Genomic DNA, 24,328 nt, shown 5'->3' on the forward strand with positions numbered 1-24,328 from the left:
ACTGGAGGGGCAGGGGAGGAGCCTGTGAGTGGTAGTAAAGCACCAGAAGTATAAATTGAATTAATTTCGCCGCTCCTAGAACGTAGCTCAGTGATGAAGGGATAGGGAAGATGAAAATCTCAGGAAGAGCTTCAAGAGGCCACACCTTACTGGCCACATAATAAAAAAAGGTTTTTGTTTTAAAGAAATGCACAAGAATTATAGTGCTGTATTTATCTTTGTCCATCTTTTTAATCAAAACCAAAATACCATCCTCTGTTCTTCTGGGACAAACGTATGTGTGTTCATGTATGTGTGTATTTTAGTAATTTATATAGAACTAATCCAGTGGTGTGATGAGAAATGCACATTACATTTAAATGAGCAAAGGGAATAACAAAGAAAAGAGATGAATCCCATTACAGGTGTCTGTGAGGAAGAGAATACTGATGTGAAGCTCCAGTTTGAGAATTTTAACAGCTGTCAACATTAAAATACCCCAGTGGGAATTAGAAGAGTAAAGCCTTTAACAAATCTTCCAGGTTACTGATGTTTGGCCTGTGCATCCACAGAGGGTTGAAATTAATGGAGCAAGGTTTAAACACAGTCGGTGGTTTAGGATAATTTTGTATTCTGGTAAAACTCATCTTTATCACCCAGAATGAATGTCTGTCTTTTACCAAGAGAAATCCACTAAATGTAGCATTTTCAACCTTCTGAATGCTCAGACCAATATATGCAACCAGAGGACTAAAAGTACTGTCTTGCTCTCAAGTGTAGCAAGATTTAAGTTGTAAGCTGCTGGTAGCTTGCTATTCACTTGTTTTAGTTACCCCACTAGAAGTGTGAGCAAGGTTCAATAATAGAGCATACAATAATGTTCAATGAACTCAATTTCTGTTAATTACAAAAAAAACCCCCAAACAACCAGAGACTCTCCTTAAGAAGAGATATTTGTCTTGTTTACGGAAATATTTGCCTTATGTTTATCCCCACTGCTATGAAACATCTTTTCTTACCTTCATACAAGTGCTCTCCAAAGTTCCAGCATTTTGTGCCAAGAACTACTATGTGGCTTTCTGCAATATGAAGCACTATACTCAATACTCAAACGGAAAATAAACACTACAGGATCCAAACTACAGCAAGATTTGGCTTTCAAGATTCAGAGATGCTTGGATTTTAATTCAGTATTTGAAACTATACACATGATTCTCAAAACTTCTGTAAATAATGGATAGTTCAGACTGAGTTTCCGTCTGCTCTGGTAACAATTTTCTTTTCTTTGCTAAAAAAGATCCTGATACTGTGTTCTCTTCATTGATCTATCCAGGTAATTTTCAATTAGTAAATAATTACAGGTCCAAGAAGACATAATCCTTATTTACAGTTTTGCAATCCATTAGAATACTCACTGCAGAACAAAATGAGACCCTCCTATGCTCACTTGTCCTTCAAAGAAAAATTATAAAAATAAAAATAATAATAAAAAAATATTTTAAAGCAGTTGATGTTAATGTGTTTGTGAGAGAAGGAAAGAGTAGCTTTCACTTTCCATGCCAAAGGTGATAAACTACTCCACTGGTAAAGTCAAGTCTGTTGTTATTTTGAAGGTTATTCACAACTACTGCAAATGCAGGGCCATTTTCAATCACTTGCAATAAAAGGGATGTCCAAAACACATATCCAGAAATGGGTTAAGAAACATCATACAAATGAAAGGTAATTTGCACACACACATAAAATCTCACATTTGAATCCAGAAATATCAGTGTTGTAAACTGGAATTTAAAGTTCAGCATTTTTAAAACATAACAGAACTTTTGTAAAATAACATGTTTTTCTAACTGTCAGCCATCTAAGTGAGCATGAAAGATTGGGTCCAAGAGAGACTCTCTTCCTAGAGTCTACCTTCTGCGATGAAATCTAAACTATGGTTAAAACCAGTTTTTAGCTAACTACAATACAACACAGTAGTATTTGGCTAAGCCTGCAGATCTCCAGGGATTATTAACCCTTTGCTAGTAAATGTAACCTTTAAATTAATTTTTTGCAGACTGAGGAGAGAAGAAAAGAAAACATCAGAATGAAGATCTAAGGTGAATAGAGCACTGGTCTAATTTCTTAAATGAGCCAAACCTATCCGGTGGCTGGAGCACAGGAAGCATGTGCTACTCATCCCAAAGCTTTCTGAAGGTTAAGTGAAAACAGGCTACATCTTGCAGCACTAACTCATCAACTGCCATGGGGAAATCTGCTTAAGTACGGACTGCTGGGGATGGTTTGTAGTGTGTCCTTTTCAGAATGTTGCTAGAGAAATGAGGGAATTACAAGCTTATTTGAAAAAGAAAGGACCTGACTGTAATTAGGGAAGAAGTGTGCACTAGAGGCTTTTAAAATTTAATTTGGATACCAAATTACATCTTATTTCTCTTTCCTTAACAAACAGCAACAAAAATCTTATGACCTAAAATAAGCTTCTTTAAAACCTAGAACAGCAGCTATTACTCGGTGGCTGTATATTACTATCACCCTGAAAATACCACCCAATGAACTCTTACTGTACCTGCCCTACAAATATATGAACCAATCCCTACCCTAAAGAGTTTGTAGTTTGTATGTTACAAAGCCTAATTATAGTGTGAGCATAAACCACAAACCCTCCTACAAGCGGCAAAATTCCGAAAAATCAAGATAATTACAACCCTTGCTCATCCTGATTTTTGAGGCTATTTTTAGAACGGTATAGGCTGATGTGCTCTGAGCTTTTTTATATTTGCATTAAGTCCTCTGTGATTCCCCCTCTGAAATGTGTGCATATGCTGAGTCCATGTGAGATGCTACCACTGGCGCTTGTCAGAAGAATTAAATCCCTCTCAAGCTTGTTTACAGCTCAGCACTTGTCATACTGCTCCCCTGAGCTTCATGCCTGGTTGGGTTTTTTCTTTCTCTTTGGCTTTGTGAAAGATTTAATTTCTTTTTTGTTTATGTGTGTACTTACACTTGCAGGTGCAGAAAAGAAAAAAATCACTGTACCCAGATGTTTTGAAGCTGCAGTAGCATACATAAAGCTGAAATTAAGGAGAAAAACTGTAGCAGATAAAACCAACTTTCTCATACATTCTACAGCATATTTAATAAACCTATCATGTTTCATTGACAAGAAGACTCTCAAATTCCATTTTAGGAAGACCAGAATATTTTACAGTTGTTTTCTTTGCCCTTTTGCAAAGAGCTTTTAAACATCTGAAGATGGTCCAATTACTCCTATTTTCAGTTTCACTAATATCCTCTTGTAATGGTTACAGACTCCATGACCACTACAGCTACTGCAAACCAAGCTATCTTAGCCCATTACTGAGTTTGTTGAAGCTCAGAGAGTTTCACCCAAGTTTTCACTAATAATTTGAAAATTATATTGTATTGTTAAAACAAACAAAAAAATAAACAACAAATCCCCCCCCCTAAACAACCCTCTTGCTTCTGTAGTAATAGAAGTCGTTGTTTGGATTGCCTGTAGGGACTCCAGTTCTGATCTCTCATATCACATCTAGTTAAGCATGTCTCCATTTCACAACTGTCACTGGTTAACCCCGCAATTCATTTACCCCACCACATACTGCAACAGTCCATAAAAGGGTGAAAATACCAGTGAGCTGTGGCTTCATAAGGCACCTACTGCAGCCATCCCTCTACCCACAGAAGCTTGTCTGCTTCACCTTCACAGCAGCTGCAGGCAGAGCCTTTCCCAGGCAGTAGAAGGGCTGCTCATACCTTTGCTCCAGCTCAGACCCTGTATGGAGAACCTTTTCACATGCATGTTCCCAGTCAATTCAGTTTACTCACACAACTACGTGTGGAACAAAGAATTCTACTGTGAACTTTTTTTAAATCAACTTTTACCTTTTGACTTTTCTAGTCATGCACAATTTGCAACACAGAACTTGCTGATGGATGGGAATAACAAAAATATAAGCATCTGAAGCAGAACCCACTGGAATTTTAAAGGGCACTCTTGTGAAACCTAAACAGATGAATCTGCTTTTTTTTTGTAGCTGTTTTCAGCTTCAATAACTTCCTCTAGAGCTTCACTGGACACTGTGTGGAAGAGCCTGATCAATGGTTCTGTGATATGACCTCTACAATCACAGCATTCTGTCTGCTGGCACAGTAGGGAAGTCAATTTTTTTACTTTTATACCCAAGTATTTGTTGGATTTTCTCTGGATTTCCAGCAAGCATAAACATTTCCTGCTCTGCATGTTCAGCAGGGTAAATGAAACAAAAGAGACCCTATTGGATAATACACGTGAGGTGCAGAAAGTGCTTTTCACCTCCCCTGAGCCAGATATTACAATGATATATACTTTACTTGATGGACAGGAACTATGTTTGGACCAAGTGACCTTTGCCAATTACTGATTTTTAACTAATTGGTGTACATTATATTCAAGACTATCAGTTTACAGTCAGGTCAAATCTTTGTGCTGTGAAGTGGCTGGTAACAGTTTTGTCAGATGCTGCACAGAATCTCATGCTTCTTGATAGATATGTCTACTCTCATTAACCAAACTATCACTAAATAAAAGACTAAAAGTAGAAGCATTTTGCTTGTACATGTTCTATATTCCACTCACAGTAAAGTTCCCATTTGCTGCTGCTTCTTATTGATCTTTTATTGCAATGAGACATCTTGATAATCCAATGACACTCTTTGTTAGGTGCTTTGCATTTTCTCTGGAGATTCTGTTCAGAATTCCTATCAGCTTTACCATCGCCTATAAGGAAGAGAATATGGCTGTTATTGCATGGAGTCATTTCAGAGTGGATATATTTTACCCACTCTAATTACGGATAAGCAAAAGACTGACCTTCTAAACATTTTTTTCATAGTTCCCTCTCCTTGTTCCATGTATGTTTTGCAGGGTAACATACATATAAAACAGACGTGACCAAGAAATTCTCGTAACAGTGCAAGCAGATTGTAAGCTCTCTCAAACAATACTTTTTTTGATGGAAAGAACCAACACATTTGTAAGGACTGTGTAAACACATTAAATAAAGAATACATTAATATAAGCCACTAATTATGTGAGAGGACAACATATACATTTTTATTACTAGCAAAATACAAATGGCAATTAAGAGGCAATAATATGTTAAAAGCTTCCAAGATAGCACTGCTAAACACCAGTTCCCCAGTGCACTTAAATCACTCAGTGATAGCTGAGAGTCAGGAAAGGGTCCACTTCTATGCAGAATTATTTTTAATTTTATTTCGTTTTAACAATGAATAAACCTTCACATATATACTAGTACCCATGAAATCAACTGTACTATGAAGGGCCAGCTTTATCCTGGTGGAAGTGCACAAACCTAGCAAAAGTCTGAGAGGCACAGCGGTCCTGGACAGGAACAGTGCTTCCCAGAGCCCTCAGGGAGCCCTGCTTCCTTACTGCACATCTCACCTGCTTTTGTGGAGAGTGGAGATGAAATCCCATTTCCCTTCACTGAGTATCTCACCTAGTCAGAAGCATGCTTGGATTAGCAAGATGCTCTAATTCAAGTATAATGGCAATTTTAGAACAATCTGTTTAGATAACTTTATACTCAAAACAGCCTCAGGATTGCTGCTGAATTCTCCTCATTTTTAACGTGATAAAAAGCAAGATCGCTTTTGTGTTTTATTACTCTGTTCAGGTACATCAGGGAAAATAAAACCAAGTTATGTTTTCATTATAGTTGCACATAAACAACTCTGTGTGTGTGTGTACACAAAGAAAAGTAATGGCAATGCAGGAACAGACCAACGTAGCTAAGACTTCACCTGACTTCCTATGCTGCCAACTCTATCAAGTTCAGTGTTTCTAAAGTTTTCCTTTAAGGCTGAATTCTTCCTAATTACTCACAGTACTGGGATTCATTTTGACGCCCTCTAGTCTGTCCCACTTAAATGGTATCTAACAAACACACTGGATTTCATTAAACAACCTGGGAAATTATATTATGTGCCATCAACTTGCTAGCCCCAAGAAGTAGTGAAGTCTTTCCAAGAAGATTAGGTGGAAAGACAAGTCTCATCTGAAAACCTGAGAAACTGGTACACAAAATTCAGTCCTCATTTCAGGCAGTAAACACACAGGTAATTTAAATACATCCAATTTAAAAACTATTAAGCATTCATGTTCCAATTCTATAGCACTAAAAGAGAGGAAAACAAGGGCTTCAATTTGTTGCTAGAATATCATGATGGATCCATAGGAAAAACTCACAAGAGGCTGTAAGAACAGACCCACACGTGTTTTTCCTTTAGTCAAAAGGATTCATTCTTAATTACACTATTTATGAGCAAAACATATGAAGGGTATATTTTCAAGGCTACCACACTATCAGTATGAGACAACTTCCTTCATAAAGAAACCAGTATATTCACAAAAGTTTTTGTGGAAAATAGCTCTTTTGACTTAAATGCCTAACACTAAGACTTTAGTGAACTAATATATGAAATGCAGTTTCTTTACATTAGATTCATAACATAAGCAACTTAGTAATGCTGCTTAAAAATGGAGAATTGCTTCCTGAAAAGTTACTGGCTTTGATCATGGACTTGATCTTATTTTGGCCAGATTACAGCCCACACATGTAATTTGAGCATTCAATTTTCTTAATATGAAGATAAATTTGTCCAAACATAAATGCAGATATAGGTGTAACATCACAGTTATCTTTCTGGTTGTCAGAAAAAACTCAGCCTCTCTGATATAATGGTTTCAACAGTAAAAAGCCCCTCAACAAACCCAGCACATTTTTATGTCAATAAACACATTAGCTTTATAACACCTTGAAGGCACAACTACATTCACCTCCCTCAAAGTAAGTGTTTCACAGATAAACATTTTCCACTTTTTTGTTTTCTTTAATCTGGTGCAAAAAGGAAATATCAGCTTCACAAGGTTAATTTGGGTCAATGAAATGACTGAATAAAAAGTTTTAATTAGTTGTCTTAGAGCTACAACAGTGATCCAAAATTCAAAGGAACTCTCTGCATAGTATCTGTAAACTAGTATGAAATACCAGTCAACATACTTTCCCTTTCAGCATGGAATTAATAAGGAAGATTAGAGTCAAAATCCTGCATAAAAACGTAACGTTCAAAGGAGATAACATGCCAGCCTTCATTATGGAACTGAGAACTGTTCTTTTGAACTACCTTGAAACTGGAATAAACATTTTATTAAAAGCAAAAATCATTCAATGTAATCTTGTAACATACTTACCTTTTTTTTTATTAAGGGCATATGAAACATAGATCAAAATATACAGGATGCAACTAGATAATGAAGTTCATAAGCTGCAAAAATCAACACTAATGAAAACAAAAAGAGAACAATTAGGTATAAATTTGCCCTACACAAAAATTTCTAAGTGGTCTGTAACAAAATTCTGCTGTGACAGTCTATAGTCACAGTCTTTAGCTGAATATTTGTATACCCAACAACATAAAAAAACCCTGCTTTCTGCACGCCAGCATATAAATAACAATGCTTAATGCCTGCAGAAAAGCTTTAAGATCTTTTATTTAAGGTTTTGCAGAACACAAGCATTACTCAAGATTCTTTACCCTGACCTTTAGTTTCTGATTCCTTCTAGAAGTAAAGCACCACAGAAATGAGATTTAACATGTATTGTGCAGGGTTCTTCTCTCTCTCACTCTGCCCCAGGAAAAGAAAAATAGATATATATTGTTATAAACTTTCTTGTTTAAAATACATCATTCAATACTTAGAATTCAGTATGTGCTACAACTGGATTTTTTTTTTCCCCCTGTGTTTACTCAGACATTCCATTTAGCAAAATCTGAATCACAGGTCAACCAAAGCTTCTCTCCCAAGCTGCACAAGGTAAACAGACACTGGTTGCACTTGAGGAAGATCCACGTGACTGAGCATTCACTGATCATCATGATGACTGCTGTTCTCCATTAAATGTCAATAATGTAGACAGCATGCACATGCCACACGACTTCCCTAAAACTAAGCACTATATAATCAATCTCCAATGATTATTCAAGCAAGTATGATAAAGCTCTTGAGATGAGGGGGAAGGGTGATTCTACTATGGACACCAAGAATTAAGTGACTGTTTTTTGGTAAGGCAATGAAAACTGGAGGTGAAATGTCTTCCCCAGTACAAGACAGAGGTGACACAGTGTAAGAACTACTAATGGCTGGATGGAAAACCAACTTTTAAATAACTTGGAAACACCAAAATGAATCATGTGAAGTTATGTTCAATTAACTGAAAATGCATTAATGAAACTTGATCCTCCAGAGCAGCTTCTACCAAAAGCGTCAATTTAACTTATCTCAGGGAAACCTCCCAAATAACATGATGGAAATTAATCCTCGTACTTGTGCAGTTTCCTACAGCATTTAGGGAGCAAATCAATTACTTCATATAGGAAAAAGAATAATGAATTTTAGTTTCTCTCTTCACAAAAATACTATGCCAGTGTTTTCATTATATACCTTTCTTGCCTATGAAAAGCTATCTGATGCTCTTGCTAGAACAATCGAGTTCTTTCACCTCTTCCTTCAGAAGGACCAAAAGACATTTGAGTGGTTTATCCCTAACACTACCCTTTGCATAAGTATTGTCAACATGGTTTGAAACAAAAAATGCTTTATGTAATAAGCATCTGAGATGATCAAGATATAATTCTGCCAAATATGCAGATTTTTAACTTTGAGTTCTATTTTCCACCTTCTCTCAACACCATGTGGCCAAATCCTTCCAAATTCTTATTAAAATGGTAAATGTTTGAAAAATTTAATTTCATAATAAAAGATAAATGTGAGGAAATTGCAAGTACTGCAACTGGTTCCAGTTGAACTTAATCTTTTCTAACACCACATATCAGAGCATTATTCAAAATATATAATTTGCATGGAAGATCATCAACTGGATTAAAACTACTACAGATTTCCCTGGCTTTCAACTCAGATGCATTCAGGAACTCCCTTGGTAACATACACATCCAGTTTTGTAGCTGAAAAAGCGCTTTAAACTGCATAAAATAAAGCATTGCAATGAGTAATCTTCCATGTGTAAAAGCATGAAGACATCAGACTGGTTAACCAAAGCACTATTTAATGATTTCACTAAAATCTTTAAAAAACAAAAGAATAATGCAACTTATTCTTCTCAGCTTTTTCATCTGTCATGGTATTTGAAGTTCTTAAAGTGGCAGATCTCAAAGAGCTGTGAGTATGTAAACTGTTCCACTTTTCTTTTTTAAAAGTCTTCTACACATGCACGGATGACAATGAAGCTGCAGTCCAAAATGTAAATCATACATCTCTTTAGAGCTTGAAGGAACTTTTGAGGCTGTTGAGATCTGGTTTATTTAGAGGCTCCAATAGTAAGCTGGATAGTCTCTGGATTTTAATACTGTTAGACTCACTTAGCAGCTGAGCTTGGTGAACTTAAGAGGACAGAGGAAACTTCAGTTGCAGGCTGATGGGCCAGAAAAAAATCTGTGTAGTCTGGAAAGGTTAGCACATCATACCACAATACACAGGTACAAAAAATGTTTATGCATAGGCACTTGCTCATTTAATTCTAAAATAAAACAAACAAACAAACCAACCAAAAACTAACAAAAATCCCCAATGAAACATACATCTCAAATTCACAATATTGAAGTTACTTATTTTTTGGGAACTGCCACTAAATCTTTTTTAAAAATGGGAGAAACCTATGCCCAAAGTTTCCAGCTGAGCATAAAATTATACACAAAGACAAATTTTTGTTGCAAATATTTACTCAAAAAGTAATAATTTACAGCAGTGTTTCAACAGCTGTTCAAAACATTTAACATTCATTAAAAACGAAACTGTAAGTCAAAAGCACATTCTGAATGTTTCAAATGGAGCAATGAAATCAAAAGAGCAAGCTACTGTTAATCATATGCATTCCTAAATCTAGCTAACTAGAAAACAAAAAAAACCCCAAAACAAAAAAACCAAACTAAAACCAGCAGCCATCTTTCTGTACATAACTTAGACTACAAAAAGTCCTGAAATTAAACTGTACAATTCTGCTTTATATGCCCTTGTGTTCTATTTTTAAGTTAGCCAGTAGCAGCTGCAAAATGGCAGAACTCATGCCAGGTGGTGTTTCCAGTTTGGAGTTTTCCTTATTTCTGCTTAAAACCATTTTTGCATTAAACCATACTTTGGCGTGACTTACAGACCATTCCTATGGGTCTACGGCTAAGAATAATTAAACCAATAGTAAAAGCCTAACAGCTACAGTACTTTCAGCATTATGTTCTACTTTATACAGTTATGTTCGGTATTTCTGCACAGCCTGCACAGTGAAAACCCCACAAATATATATTTTATTGTAATAATTTCACTTTCACTGAAAGTTTATTAAGGTAAGTTTACAGCCTGGCAGAATTACACCTGTACAGAGGTGCACAAACTAATATACTTCTGTTTACTTGCTTTTACAGACAGGAATGTGACACCAAGTCCCAAGGTTTATATTTACCTAAGCTATCAGCAGACCAATAACCTTCATTACAAGTGTGCTCCATATCAGCATCAGAAGTTAATTCCTACTCAATCCCCAGTTCAATGATATTCACACTGAAGAATTTAGAAAAATACTTTTTGGGCGAACAAATCACCGTATCCTGGGCTAGATAACTATAAAAAAATTAGAATTTATCCTTCTTTTCAAGTATCAATCTAATAATATATCACATCCAAGAGACAGGAAGATATATTTGAACGTGTTACCTTTTTGAAGCCTAATGAATTCAGTCATACATACACATACATGCCATCTCCATATGCAAACTTCCCTTTGGTGTCTCTTTCTCTTCTCCCTTTAAAACTTTTTAATATTTAGCATCCACGAGCACACTTATCAGGAATGGTCCATGGTGTTCTCACCATAGTTTAAAACAAACAATAAAATTAACACAATTTCAGCTTGCTTCATTTTCATCTGTCTTGTTTACAGTTGTTTCCATTCTGCTGGGATTGCTTTCTCTAGAAGTCTCATCTGTTTGTTCAGCAAGCTGTCCTGCTTTCTTTGATGAAGGTGTGACATTACCTTTTTGGAGAATTTCAGTAGCTTCATGCTCTAGTACTTCTGATGGAGTTAGAGGTTCCAAATGAATACTGCCTTGCTCACTTATGTCTGAACTAACAGATTCGAGTTCATCCCTCTTTCTCAAGAACTGCTCAAAACTGACATCTTCACCCAACGTCAGCTTTAAGTCCCTCACGTTCATTGCTGAAAGCGTAGTTTCATCCAAGGTACTCGCTTTAGTCTGCTCCTTCAGGACAACGTCATCTGAACTTTGGCACGTTTTCATCTCACTTTCATCAGGAATACATTTTTGTCTCTCATCTACTAACTGTTTGTTATTGGCTGAATCACAGTATGCTCTTTTCTGATGCAAAGAACTCTTTGAGCTGTTGCCAGGGAGTTCCAAACTAGGAACATTTTCTGTATTTGACAGTGAGGAGTTGTCTTCACTCTTTTCAATGGATGCAACTTTTTTAGTTTGATTTCTACTGCATTCTTTTGTTTCATCTGAAGAGTCATGCTCTTGTTTGCTGAAAAAAACCAAAACAGGTTATTTTTAGGTATGATTTTTATATTTTCATATTATAAATGAAATAAAGCAATGCATGGCTATACTCTGCAAAGTGACACTCAGAGGGGTATTGAAGATTTCCTCTTTGGGATTTGTCATGAGGTTTCATAGCAAGAAAGAATTTAATTAACAGCTGCATTTTTCTTATCCATTTACAAACTCAGCTTTGTATTTAGCAGTCAATTAGTACTCTAGTTCTTGCATTTCAGCTCCAGAAAGGAAGGTTGCCTTCATGTGACACACAGAATTTCCAAAAACAATACCTATAGTTCCTCTACCTGCACTGCCTCTCTGACACAGATGCAGATAAAAGTGCTTTATACCACCAACTGACTCTGCAGTACTCATGAGAATAAAGCTAACAGCTGGAAATCTAAATTACAAATCTAAAATTTATTTAGAGCAATCACAATCTGGATTCACTGAAAAAGTGAATCTGTGAAGTAGTATTTTAATTCACCTTTCAGAGTAAAACCATGTGTTTATAAAGAGGAAATACAGAAATAGAGAAGTTCAATTTTTCCTGTAAAGATGAAATCTGGTAAAAGTTTAATATAATTTTCAATCAATCCAAAGTTTTTCAGAATGATAAGCAGATTGAATTACCTAAAATGATGATGATGACAGACAAAAGAAGGTGTGGGGGAGAGGAAAGGGGAAGCTGGAAGAACAGTAATTTGTCTGATTTCAGATATAAATTGTATCTAGAAAGTGGAATTAAGAGCAAAGTCTCCCAAATGAACTATTAAAATTTAAATTGAAAGTAGTCTCTGAACAGTAACACGCAGAAAAAAAGCTGTGAGGAACACAGTTATCACCAAATATCGCATTAATTAAAATGCATTTTTATTTTATTTCTTCAAGTGGTTTTAAAGAGTGGTTTGAAACAATTTTTGGCTAAAGCCATTTAAATTATGTAAGCAACACGCAGTTCAGAACTCTTAAAAGGAAGAACCAATTCTTTGCTACTAGGTTTTTTGATATATTTTCAAGCTGAAAACCTACCTGTGTTCTACTCATCCAGGAATTTAATACAATTCAAGTGATTCATTTATATGATAAATGATATTGAGTTCTACAGAAAATGGTTATTCTGGAAAAGGAGCATCAAACATTCAGAAATCTCTTTTCAAGTTTTACTTTCAATTATATAAACTAATCCAAGAATATTCCACTTCCTACTTCTACTCTAGGTCAGAGGAACAATTTGAGCAGGAGTAAGAGGCTGTTGGGATATCCTTCAGTGGTGAAATCTTACTGGTCACTGGGGTAGTCATAAGAATCTTTTCATCCTGTTACACCGATTTTTCATTCATAGTAAGGAATGAACTCAGGAGATCGGCCAACCTCTTTAACAAATTACAACCTATATTTGCTACTTTTGTCAAACAGAAATGTTAGGGTTTGGGGGTTTTTTTCTCATTTAGTGGACTACCTAAAGTGTAGATAACATTCTCGAATACACAGTTTATCTATCCAAGTTCTTTTCTCTCAGACATCTAGAAAGAAAAAGGAAAAAAAGGTAACATTGGAGGGAAAACTCAAGACTAAGTTCCAGCATAAAAGCCAATGCTCAGGAGCACCCATCAGGTGTGGCTGACATAACTGGTTTGCCATAATTGTTCCTAATTTCTTGATCTATTCCAGAGAAAGACTTCAGTTATACAGAGTCCTATAAATACTAGTTCAATATTTAGAATTGTTTACATATGAAAATCTAGTCAACTCTTCATCAAACAGTGTATACACATATGACCCCTAGCTGCTATTTTTCAACAAGCAGCTTGAGGGCAAGATCTAGTTGCAGAGCTAACAGGCACAGTATTGTGCTTTATGTGGGAAGTTTTGAACACAGATATACAAAACCCCAAAAAATTGGTTTTAAATAAAGGGGTGAGTAATGCCTACTTATCCCACAAAGAGCAGTGCTTCCACACTGAAAAACCCAGCTGGATTACACATGTGCATACACACACAGAGACAAGATTCACATCAAGAAACTCCTCAAAGGACAAATATACCCTTAACATATAAAACAAATTAATTGCAATCTTCCTCATCTTCTAGTAACCAAAATCCTACCTTCATCCAAACCCAGCCCCTTATTCTCAGTCATTTTTGGAAAAACACAGAAAGGGAAGAAATAGTAAGTGGTGGGGGAAGAAAAGAAATATATATCCATATATACATGTAGTTGTGCAACAATCACATCGCAAGAACAATTATCCACAAACAACAGTGATCTTTCAGACTGCTAAGCACAACAGTAAGTTCCTTTAGATGGAACAGCTCTCCAATGAAATAATTTGCCTCTGCTGAGAACTGCAGATGAATCAGCAGACCCTAGTGATTTTGATGCACTAAAATACCACAATAAAAAGAAAAATCATACAATATTTCAATAATTAATTCGCTTAGTATGTCAGTAGCTGAAAAAGAAAAGCCTTTTATCCAGTACTAGCAACTGAAAGTACTTTAGTACTCTATGTGCAGATAGGACTGGTTACAGTGTAAGAGAACTAAAAATTCAGGCATCAAAAATACAGGAGAATGCAAGAATATTAACAGCTGTATTATACAGAAAAGAGGATGTCAGTGAACAGTTAGAATGCAAAATCTGACTTCTGTTTAATGAAACCAATGAGTCCAGGTTCATGACCTGACCACCAAGTATGGGATATGTTGATAAGCTGGCTGTGATAGAGTCTATTTGAAATCAGGGCTTACAGTAAGACTACTCCAAGGGAGCAGCACAAGCTGTAGCTCTGAATCGAAGAGAGGAGTCTACCAAGTAGAAACATACATATACAACAGGATACAGAAGCTTAAAAATGAAAGCAATTCAATTTTCTTTTTTCGCATTGTACAGAAAATGCAAGATTTGGGTGCCAAGTGAGTCTGAAGAAAGTTAGGCTCTTATCACTTGTTTCAAAATCCTACTAGCTCAAGTTTCTTTAGTGCACTTTATTTAGAGTATTTTATTATTTTATATTGGTATATCACATTAGGATTTTAAAAATAATTCAGGGAAAAATCCTACAGCAAGAAAAAATCCCAACCCTATAAAATAATTGACATTTACATATCTACATACAGAGTAGTTACAAAGTGTGTGCAAACACTCCCTTCAGTCTGCGGAAAAGTATTTCTCCAGGTAACAAAACTTGCATTACAGCTGCATTTACATTAACAGTTTGGTGTGATCCATTCCTTAGTGTTCCCACATAACTGGTTTGGTTTATAAGCCAGTACTGGGACATGCAAACTACATTTCTTTTTTGAGGAAAATGAACTGGAAGCTCTGATCCACAAGTGCTCCAACCCCTAATGGAGCTGAGTCCTCCAGAGTCCAAACCAACACAGGATGTTCCACACAGCTCTGCATGCATGCACGGCATGAGCACTCTGTCCAGGGATCATGAGTCTGGTCCAAAATAATGCCTCTGAACCTCAATGCAGTGAAAAGATGCAGCATTTTCAGTGTCAAGTGCTTTCATTTACTTATCTGGTCCTGGAGCACTAATTCCTTGCTAATATCAACATAACTACCTTGGGTTAATAACAGAGAAAAGTGTGAGGACTGAGAATCTCTAGTGCTAGAGCTACAATACTCGAAATGTCTGTCTTAAAGCCTATGAAATAGCATCAAAGTTTTTGTCAGAAAGCACAGAACAGATTTATATAATAAAATTATTTTTGTCTACTTAGACACAATGATAAGAAGTAGCACATCATATTCAATTAGCATTACAGTGACCATTTACTAATCCGTAGCCTAAAGACAGAGACAACATCCAACACCTGAACCACTTAGTCTCAATTATTAAGCCAGCATTTTACGGAAAGGCAGAATTTCAAATAATTTGACCCACACTGCATATGACAGAATAAAAAGTGATGAAGCAGACAGAGATACTCTGAAAGCAGTTAGTGGTTTTTTTGTATAAGACACTATTAATGACTATATAGCAAATAACCACAATTAAGTTTTGACTACGTTGTTAAAGGTTAAATTTGCACCAACAATTGTGAAAGAGCACTAAGTGGGATAATCAATTTCAGGCTGTTGAATCTGGAATAACTGTAAGTCTATCCACAATATGTGCCACTAAAAGGTGTAAAATTTCAATTCTTTTCCCAGACTGGCATTATTTAAGTGTAGAGCTGTAATTACTAGTTACCCAAGAATTTCAAATATTTGCTCTGCTAAGAATTTGGTTGAGTACACTTTCCATAAATGACACAAGGTCTTTAAAGGCCTAAAGAAATAGACAAGAATTAACATTTTATACTATATTTTAAAATTGTTTCCCAATAGCCCCAGTAATACTGTCAACTCACAGAGAAAAAGATAAAAAAGTTTCTTTTAACCATTTGGTCAATTTATTTACTATCCTATGAATCTTGACTAATTTGCCATTTAAGCATTTCTTAAAATGTGTCTTAACACTTGGAACCTAAATTCTCCACGTCTTGTTGAGGAAGTACCTTACAACTGCCACTGAAAAATTTCTATCATAGGAAATGTTACGAAAATACTAATCAAACATTTTTTGCCCAATTACCTGATATATAACACAGCATGTGTTATTTTATGCACCTGATTTCAAGATGCAGCTGATCATTGTATTTACCTTTCAAAAGCTGGTGTTTCTGTTTTTCCTTCAGATAAACTAGGTCTTGAAATTTTCTGTAATAATTAATGATATTTCTTTTATTTTACATTCATGAGCAGCTGATGACAATATAAAGTTGTAGAAATATTTTCACACTGATATTCCCACAAATCTGTTATGTAACAGAGATTAAGCATGGATCTCAGTAAAGATGTCTCCAAAAAGTCTTTCAAATTTAAAAAAAAAAAATTAAAAAAAATCACCAAAACCCACAGAAACAAAGCAAAACTAGAAAGCAACTATTGTAGCTTTTTCCATAAACACGCAATTTAAATTATGCCTTAGTGAATAGGATGAAAACTAAGTCTGGACAGTTTTATATTTGGACAGAAAAAGTTTCTGAACTAAACTTGTGTTCTGCTAGCACAAAAAGGGCGAAAAAAGTAAAAGAACAGCAAGTTGAAGTTAATACATTTTTAAACATTATACAGTGTTTGAGCCCTCCAAATGCTACTACATTAAGTGTAAACATTTTGAAGAGTCAAGAGAATGCTTGTCACAGAAGAAACTTTTGAGTCTCTATTAAAACTTACCCAATGAAATAAACTTTTTAACTCTAAACAACATGAACAAATTCAATTTTCCTTCCGTTTTTATAACAGTAGAAAAGCACTTGAATGAAAACTGCCATTTAGAAACAGCCAACCAGTCTTTTAAAAGCATCTTCTTCTACACGACAGGGCATCTTACTCATATATTATTCTTATTTAGGAAATACAAAGTGCCTAAGTGACAAAATTAATTACTTAGGTTTTTTTTTTTCTGTCTCAATACAACTGTGAGTTAATTTTGATTCAAAAATAGGAGAGGTCACTGTATATAAAGATGAACATTTAAAATTATTATTTGTATCACCTCTTATTTAAAACTACATAAACAATGCTACATACTTTCAGCATAGTAACTTTTCCCCCACAGAACTGGTATATTTTGTTTCAATGAGGGCAAATTACACGGCAAGTATTTGAAAATTGTATGGCAAAGTTAAGCTTCTTCTATGTTTTAAAATGCCCTTTGGAATATGGTTCTTGTACTTTGTTCTATTTCTGCATACAAAACTCAAACACAAATGAGCCATGCTAAGAAACTATTTCCAACTCAAAACTATTGCACTCTATCTTCTCCTACAGAACCTCCTTCTCTACCCACCACTCTCCTCTGCCCTGGCTGACCTATTTGCCCCTGAGAACTATCAGGAAAGAAAGATTTTTTGACTTATCTCTTCAAATTTTAAATGTTATGTTTTTAAACTACCTGATTCATCCATTTGTATTTTTGGTTCTTCAGCACCCTAAGCGTCTGTCCTTTGACCTCCTGCTGTGTATTTCAACAAACATCCAAAATGTCAAGCATCTGGCTGCAGCAAAGTAACAGGCATTCCATGACACCTTGGAAAAAACAACCAGAGGCTCCACATGGCCCAGACCACACTGAACGAGCAGCAACTCACTGTTCTGAAAGGTCTGTCAGATGCGCTGTAAACTCAGTAAACATCAAAGTAGCTTTTTTTGTTCTGTGTTCTCCATCTTTTCCAACTGTAAGAGCTACAGTGTGGGATTTGGGTTTAGTTATGTTTTTATTTGGGTTTAGACAGAAGAGGTTGCATTTTTTATTTTACTTTTTAAATGAAAGCCAGTATTATGGAACACAATTTTGTTGAGAAAAAGAAGTGCAAATTTGACATCTATAATGCTGAAAAACTACATGGGATAAAAAAGAAAAACTAAGAGAAAACATACCAGAAGTGGTAATGGAATTTATGGAAAAGATGTGACTGTGTAAGACAATCCTTCTTAACACTTTGGAATGAAAATGAATGGTCTTCTCATTTCTACAAAACCATTGTTTCTGTTAAAGAAACTCACCAAAATCTTTGCATTTTGGAAAGCTGGCAAGCAGTGTTACAAGACAAATCTTTCCCAGGTCTGAGGACTTCTCCCACTCTCTTACCATCTGGGATTTCTGTAACAAGACTGCCCTTTCTGAAGGGCAACTTCTTAAAAAAAAAAAATCTGTAAGATCAGAATCCAAAGATGATATTTTCAAAAAATGTTAATATGTACTGTGAGATCATTTAGATTTCTGATAGGCCTCAAAAAATTACAGTTCAGAGTCAATATTATTTCAGCTCTCACAGTTACCAATTTCCAGGTTCCCTGAATATGAAGATACACAAGGAAAGCAAACCATTCCTTCATTGGAGTCTGATGTTCAACAACCAAAGGGACTGACTACAAACTGCACATCTCTGGGGTGGCAGCCCCACCACAGGTATGCCTCTGACACTGCCCAGTTTTCTGCAGTAAAACACAGAGCTGGATTCTTACACCACGCACATCGTCTGAACACCATGATCAGTAATATATATATATATATATAGTTAAAGAATTGTCTTGGATCTTCACACTAGATACAAAGTTCAGACATACTCTTAGACTGTGTGTAGAAAAGACAAGACATTACCCCCAAGTTAGCTTCTATCTCTCTACTGGAGATTTCGGTGTGGATAACAAATTAAGATTCTATGTCTGAAAACACTGTATGGTTGAAATAGAGATAAGGATGAAAATATCTACAGTTAGAAAGCAAGTTGGTAATCTGAATCTGATTTTTAAAATTGATACTTGTGCTGAGCTTAAACATACTTCAGAATTTCGAAGTGTTTTATTGGGTGTACAGAAATTATAAGATAAACTTGTTTTATGTAACCTCTTCCAGTTATCTTGCCTCAGGAAAACCAGCAAGCAACATTCTTAAGACAGTGAGCATTACTTTTATTCTAATTATACCTGAGGAATGATCTCCTCACCAGAAAGGCCTTTTAAACCATAACTGAAGTATTTTAAAGATCTGAAATGTTAAATTTAGTGCATAAAGCTATCTGACAAAAAAATTCCACAGTATAAGCTCAGTTATCTTTTACTTGTCTACCATAACCCAGATACCCAGAACAGAGCTGTAGTTTACTTTAGGACAACTGTAAAACATTGCAGCTGACCTCCAACTACTATCTAGAGGGGATGCTTCCTGCAAAATACCTTTACAGGCACAGTCCATACATTAGATGAGCTATAAATTATTTAAATTTATTGACTTTTAAAACCACATTAATTAAACAGCTTATCACAACATCACCAAAATTGATTTTCTGTGTTTCTATAAGTAAATGTTATCGCACAGATAGCAAGAAGCATCTCCTACAAAACTTCTTAAGTCATCAGTTCTAACAAAATCTAACCTTTCAAAGGTTTCTTATAGAAGAAAAGCAGAACCAAACAAAGCCCTCAAAATTGCTTATGCCTGTATCTTCTTTGTCGATGCTGCATTAAAGCAAATTTAATCTGCTGAAGTATGGTGTCGCCTCTATTATATTTAGATAATGTTATTAATCATAAATTAAATTATTCACAACCTCAGCAAGTCTTAATGGTTGTCTACAGGGTGCAAAATACTTGACACAAAAAACAGCTTTACCACTTAAATTTTCTGAAAACTGTATACAAATATTAGATTGATCAACCACATGTACTTTCCTAAATCAGAAAGAGCAGCCTAAATCCACACCTTTTAAAGAATTTAAGCACATAGTTTCACCACATTATGAATATCTTCTAACATTAATGCTCTAGGAGCTAACCAGCATCTTAAACTGTAGCATAAACAACTACACATTATTATTATATCTTACTCTGCAACAATAGATGGCAATAATATCTACAAAAAAGGGTTGGTTTCAGTAGCACTGTAAAAATACTCTTCTAATTAACAGAGAAATAATCAGGATAAATCAAATGAGAACACATTTTTTGGGGTCAGGACTTAAATACTCTGAGGTATTTAATCATGAGTAGTCCCACCAGTGGAAGATGATGCAACACCAAATACTTAGCTTAGCTTTACCGCTTTAATGATTTCTATGCAAGAACTTAAAACAAGTATGTTGGAAATAGCCATTTGTCATGTAACAATCACTCCTGAAAGACCAGAACAACTTAGACACAAATATATCAGGTATTGTGTATCCAAGGACAAAACTGTTCTTCTTGTCTCAATAAATTAAAGTTTTGCCACTAAATTAAATGGATGTGAATTGGATCCAATATCTATTTTATTTTAAATCCATTATAAATGTTACTTTACATGATCAAATTTGAGAGATTTCTGTGTTCATGTTTTATAGCTGATAGAATGGATTCAAACTGGCTAATGGTTTGTGCTGGTTTGGAAATGAGCACAGTTTGTAACATTTTGTAGTAACCACATCTTTGTTATTATGGTTTACCTTGGATACATGATGTATACTCTCAACCTTAATTTTGTTTAGGAATAGTTTTAGAAAGCAGTTCCTTCTAATTTGTAATTGGCAGAAGTTGCATGAATAGACACTAAACCATAGAAAATTATCACCTTGTGATGTTCCCAACACTTTTATGCTACAAGTAGTCTTAAATCCCATAGGTCTCAACATCGACAAAGGCAATGCTTTCTTACATCTGTGAAGTTACAGTGCTTCTGGAAAGAACATTATGAAAATAAAGATTTTGACCACCTCCAGTAAGTACAGCCTGTTGGTCCAACAATTTTGAACAATTCTGAAACCTACCTAGAACCCTCCAAAGATTCTTCACTCTACAAAAAGTTCTAGTTAAGAACAATGAAAATATGCCCTTTAATTGTCAAGCCTTTAAAAAAATTGCCCATAAAAAAGCAGCACCTGAGCACAAAATTTCACCTTGAGATAGTCAATAGAATGGATCAGCCATAAAACCAAAGAGATTCAGAGCAAAAGTCAAATAAGAAAAATAATTTAGACACCTTGAAGTCTAAATTCAGTTTGATCTGAAACTTTAGTCGAGAGAAGAGCCACCTAGGACTAATGGAAGAGACCTGGAGTCAGTAACAAAAACTAGACTCTAAAAGGCAGTTAAGGACAAATAGGAGTACTCTACGGAAACTCAGTCTCATTGCTTGCCCTGCTCTCACATAACAAAATTCTATATATTTGCCCACACACAGAGCTCAAATCAGGAGCCACTGTCTTCCCAGCAATCTCTCATGTTTTCTTACTACCAAAGGCTCACTGGGTAAGCGGAACAAACTCAGCTGGAATCTTTTGCCAAATATTTCTCTTTTGTCCACACCTAATCAAAAGCAACCTTTTCTGGGATGACTGTAGCTTCAAGAATTTATAGAAATCAACTTTAAGTGACTCAAGGTATCTTCCAGACACTCAGTTGAATCATATCCAGCATTAATAAATTTAAATCTATTCATACCCAAAAGAATGAAAAGGTCACTGGGTTTGGGATTCTTGGGTGTTGGCACTTTTTTTTAACGAATCCCACCGTCTAGCAGAACTTCTCTATTTTGACAGATGTAACTTTAAATGCTGCACAATTACATGTAACAGAATTACAGAAACATTTACTTTGTTTGTAAGACTTTCAAAGCAAATATAAGACATAACTGGCTAGTCAAGCAATAACACTCAATGTCCTAGAAATAACAAAAAGAGAGGTTAAAGCACATACAAATGAAATCTTAATTTTTTTTTGACCATAAGCTAAACTGGTTATATCATGCATATTCATGCTCTGCCCTTGCAGAGGTGGTCTAATATATCGCATTACTCACATAAATTGTTGGGACCATAAGACAGATTTAACACTAAGGCAGGCAGGTTTATTTGCATGATTTAGAAGTGGTTTTATGAGTTTTCCACATGAGTAACTTTTCTGAGATCCTCACACAAATGGAAACAGGATGTCACAAGGCCAACTGAGTCTACATGAACCATTTCCACAAATCTCTCATATCTGTAAGTAGAAGTAGTCTATAATTTTTCAAAATACAAGTTTGGAATCTTAATTTCTGTAGCAAAGCTGCAAAAGAACAGAAGGATAATACTCCAAATAAGCATTCAAAAGATGTATAATTCATATAACTTCAAATCCAAGTGTCTATCTAGTGTAATTTCTGAGAAATTCTTAGAGAATGTTTCTGAAAGCCACAAAAACCTGCAATCACATTCCATTCTTCTTGTTGTCGCAAACCTGAATGAAAGTGAAATACGGATTCAACTTCCTCTGAAATGAACAGCATGTTCACAATGAAAACACAAATCCACTATGCTTTTTTGAATGCTGCTGTGTCAAAACAGAATTAAGTCCTGCAAGAAAAACCTGTAGTAGGTAAGTGATGCTTGAAGCTGAACAGCAGCAATCAAGAAGGAACACAGCTTCTGTCAGAAGGAAAAAAAGTAGCAAAAAGAACAAGACTTTAGAGTACTAAGTGTGCAGACACTCGGTCACAAAACAAAGAGACAATGGATGACAGGATCCTTGCCATTATTAGCAACACTATGATGGCTGCAGAAGCTCACTATCACCAGACCTGTGACTGTTTGAGTACTAAAAGTCAAGAGGACAAAAAAACTGGTCAAAATGAATTAATCTCAGAGAATTTGATTATTCAGAAAAAGGAAGTGCTGCAAATCAAGAACAGCTTACATTCACCAAAACCAAACTCTTACAACTAGGAAGTTATATCAGTGACTTATCCTTGAGTGAGGTAAGCTTTATCTATTACGTTGCTTGCAGGCTAGAAAATGAGAGATTCAATCAAGATATATCCACTGTAAACAGGAGGCTGAGTTTGGAGGAACATTAGATGTTCATCATGGCAAAAGGAAAGGTCATCACATATCCTGATGGATAAACTTGCCATAATCTAGAACTGCAGATTAAGTCAGAAGCAGTAAAATCAAAAGCAGCAGATGTCTCAGCAGCTTGAGTAGAGCATCCTTGAAGATGAGACATGATACTAAAAGAACAAGGTGTGAATGAACTGGAACTGTAGCTGCTCCACCCTCAGAATCAAGGCTCAATAAATGTATGTACTTCCATTAAGTGCTTTCCTCCTCTCACAGTATTTTGGAGCAAAAAGAAGCTTACCTACCAGAGAGCAAAACAGCTAATAAATTCCTTTGGCCAAGACTCAGTTTATGTAGTTAAATGCAACAGAAGTCATTCAAAGCATATTTTGCCACTATATACCGTAAAGTCACTGGCAGAAAAAAAATGCAACTTACTTGAATATTAAATAGATCAGGACTTGTATGCTTTAGTGTACACCCAAAAAGAATGACAAAGCCTTTTAGTTTCAGAAGGTGGGATCAAGTTCAGAACAAAACGGGCTTTGATGTCAGCTCATATACATCCCATTTACACACTACTCTAGCTTGGGATGATACTGATAGACTGGAACAGGGAAGAAACACTGCACATGAGCAGCAAAGAAACGCTGCATCACATAACTCCTGGTAAGCCTCTCTTCAACTGGGTACAGCCCCTAAAAAGCTGCAAATCAATGCTGCAAAGCAGAGAACATTATCAAAAAGGGCCTTTGACTACAATATTGGGAGAAAAGACCAGACCTGCTGTCTAAAAGATGCAAGAAGAGAATACCACAGCTTCAATGCATGAAGAAAAAGGAAAAGGTCTGGTCAGATCCTTGTTTGCTTACATACCAAAATAATCCCAAGCTGGACTGGGTTCAATTTTCTGGTCCACAATGATGTATCAGTGAGCCAAGGCAGTATAGGATACCTGCTCACTTTCAACTGCCCTGCAACAAAAATGTCTGCTGTCAGTTCATTTAAAAATATGTTAATGGTTGTGCAAAGCAGAGAGTTGAGCATTAGAAGAGTACTCGCATAGTTATTACATCTTACTCCCTCAGCACAAGGTGGATCACCAAATAAACAAGGAGACTCTCTGTAGAGTAAAAATTTAAAAAACAAACTCTTCTGGAACATCCCCAGCTAGGTTATCTGTATTACTAATGGCAGGATTCTGGTCCAAAGACAGGCTCTGTAACAGTACAGAGTTCATGGAACATGTCTGATCATTAGCAATAAAGATGAGTTTTAAAACACATGCAGACAATCCAATATATAATAAAAGACACCAAAAGACACCATCTGAGAGATGCAAGAG

The 24,328-nt window shown here is 35.6% G+C and overlaps 1 protein-coding gene across 7 annotated transcripts in view; it reads right to left on the reverse strand.

Annotated features, from left to right (window-relative positions):
* Positions 1 to 9,111: 9,111 nt before the first annotated feature.
* Positions 9,112 to 24,328, reverse strand: part of ZNF280D (zinc finger protein 280D) — a 50,016-nt gene continuing 34,799 nt past the window's right edge. For 5 of the 7 annotated variants that reach the window (XM_069025647.1, XM_069025645.1, XM_069025644.1 and 2 more), the window contains one exon: positions 9,112 to 11,614. In XM_069025647.1, coding sequence (XP_068881748.1) covers positions 10,978 to 11,614 — 637 coding nt within the window. In that variant the 3' untranslated portion in view covers positions 9,112 to 10,977. Of the gene's footprint in view, positions 11,615 to 16,226; positions 16,346 to 23,859; positions 23,958 to 24,328 lie in introns of those variants that run through there. The other 2 variants (XR_011154130.1, XM_069025648.1) reach the window with 2 other exon arrangements.

This window comes from Aphelocoma coerulescens, chromosome 10 (assembly GCF_041296385.1).
Source record: "Aphelocoma coerulescens isolate FSJ_1873_10779 chromosome 10, UR_Acoe_1.0, whole genome shotgun sequence".
In the NCBI taxonomy this organism is placed as follows: Eukaryota; Metazoa; Chordata; class Aves; order Passeriformes; family Corvidae; genus Aphelocoma; species Aphelocoma coerulescens.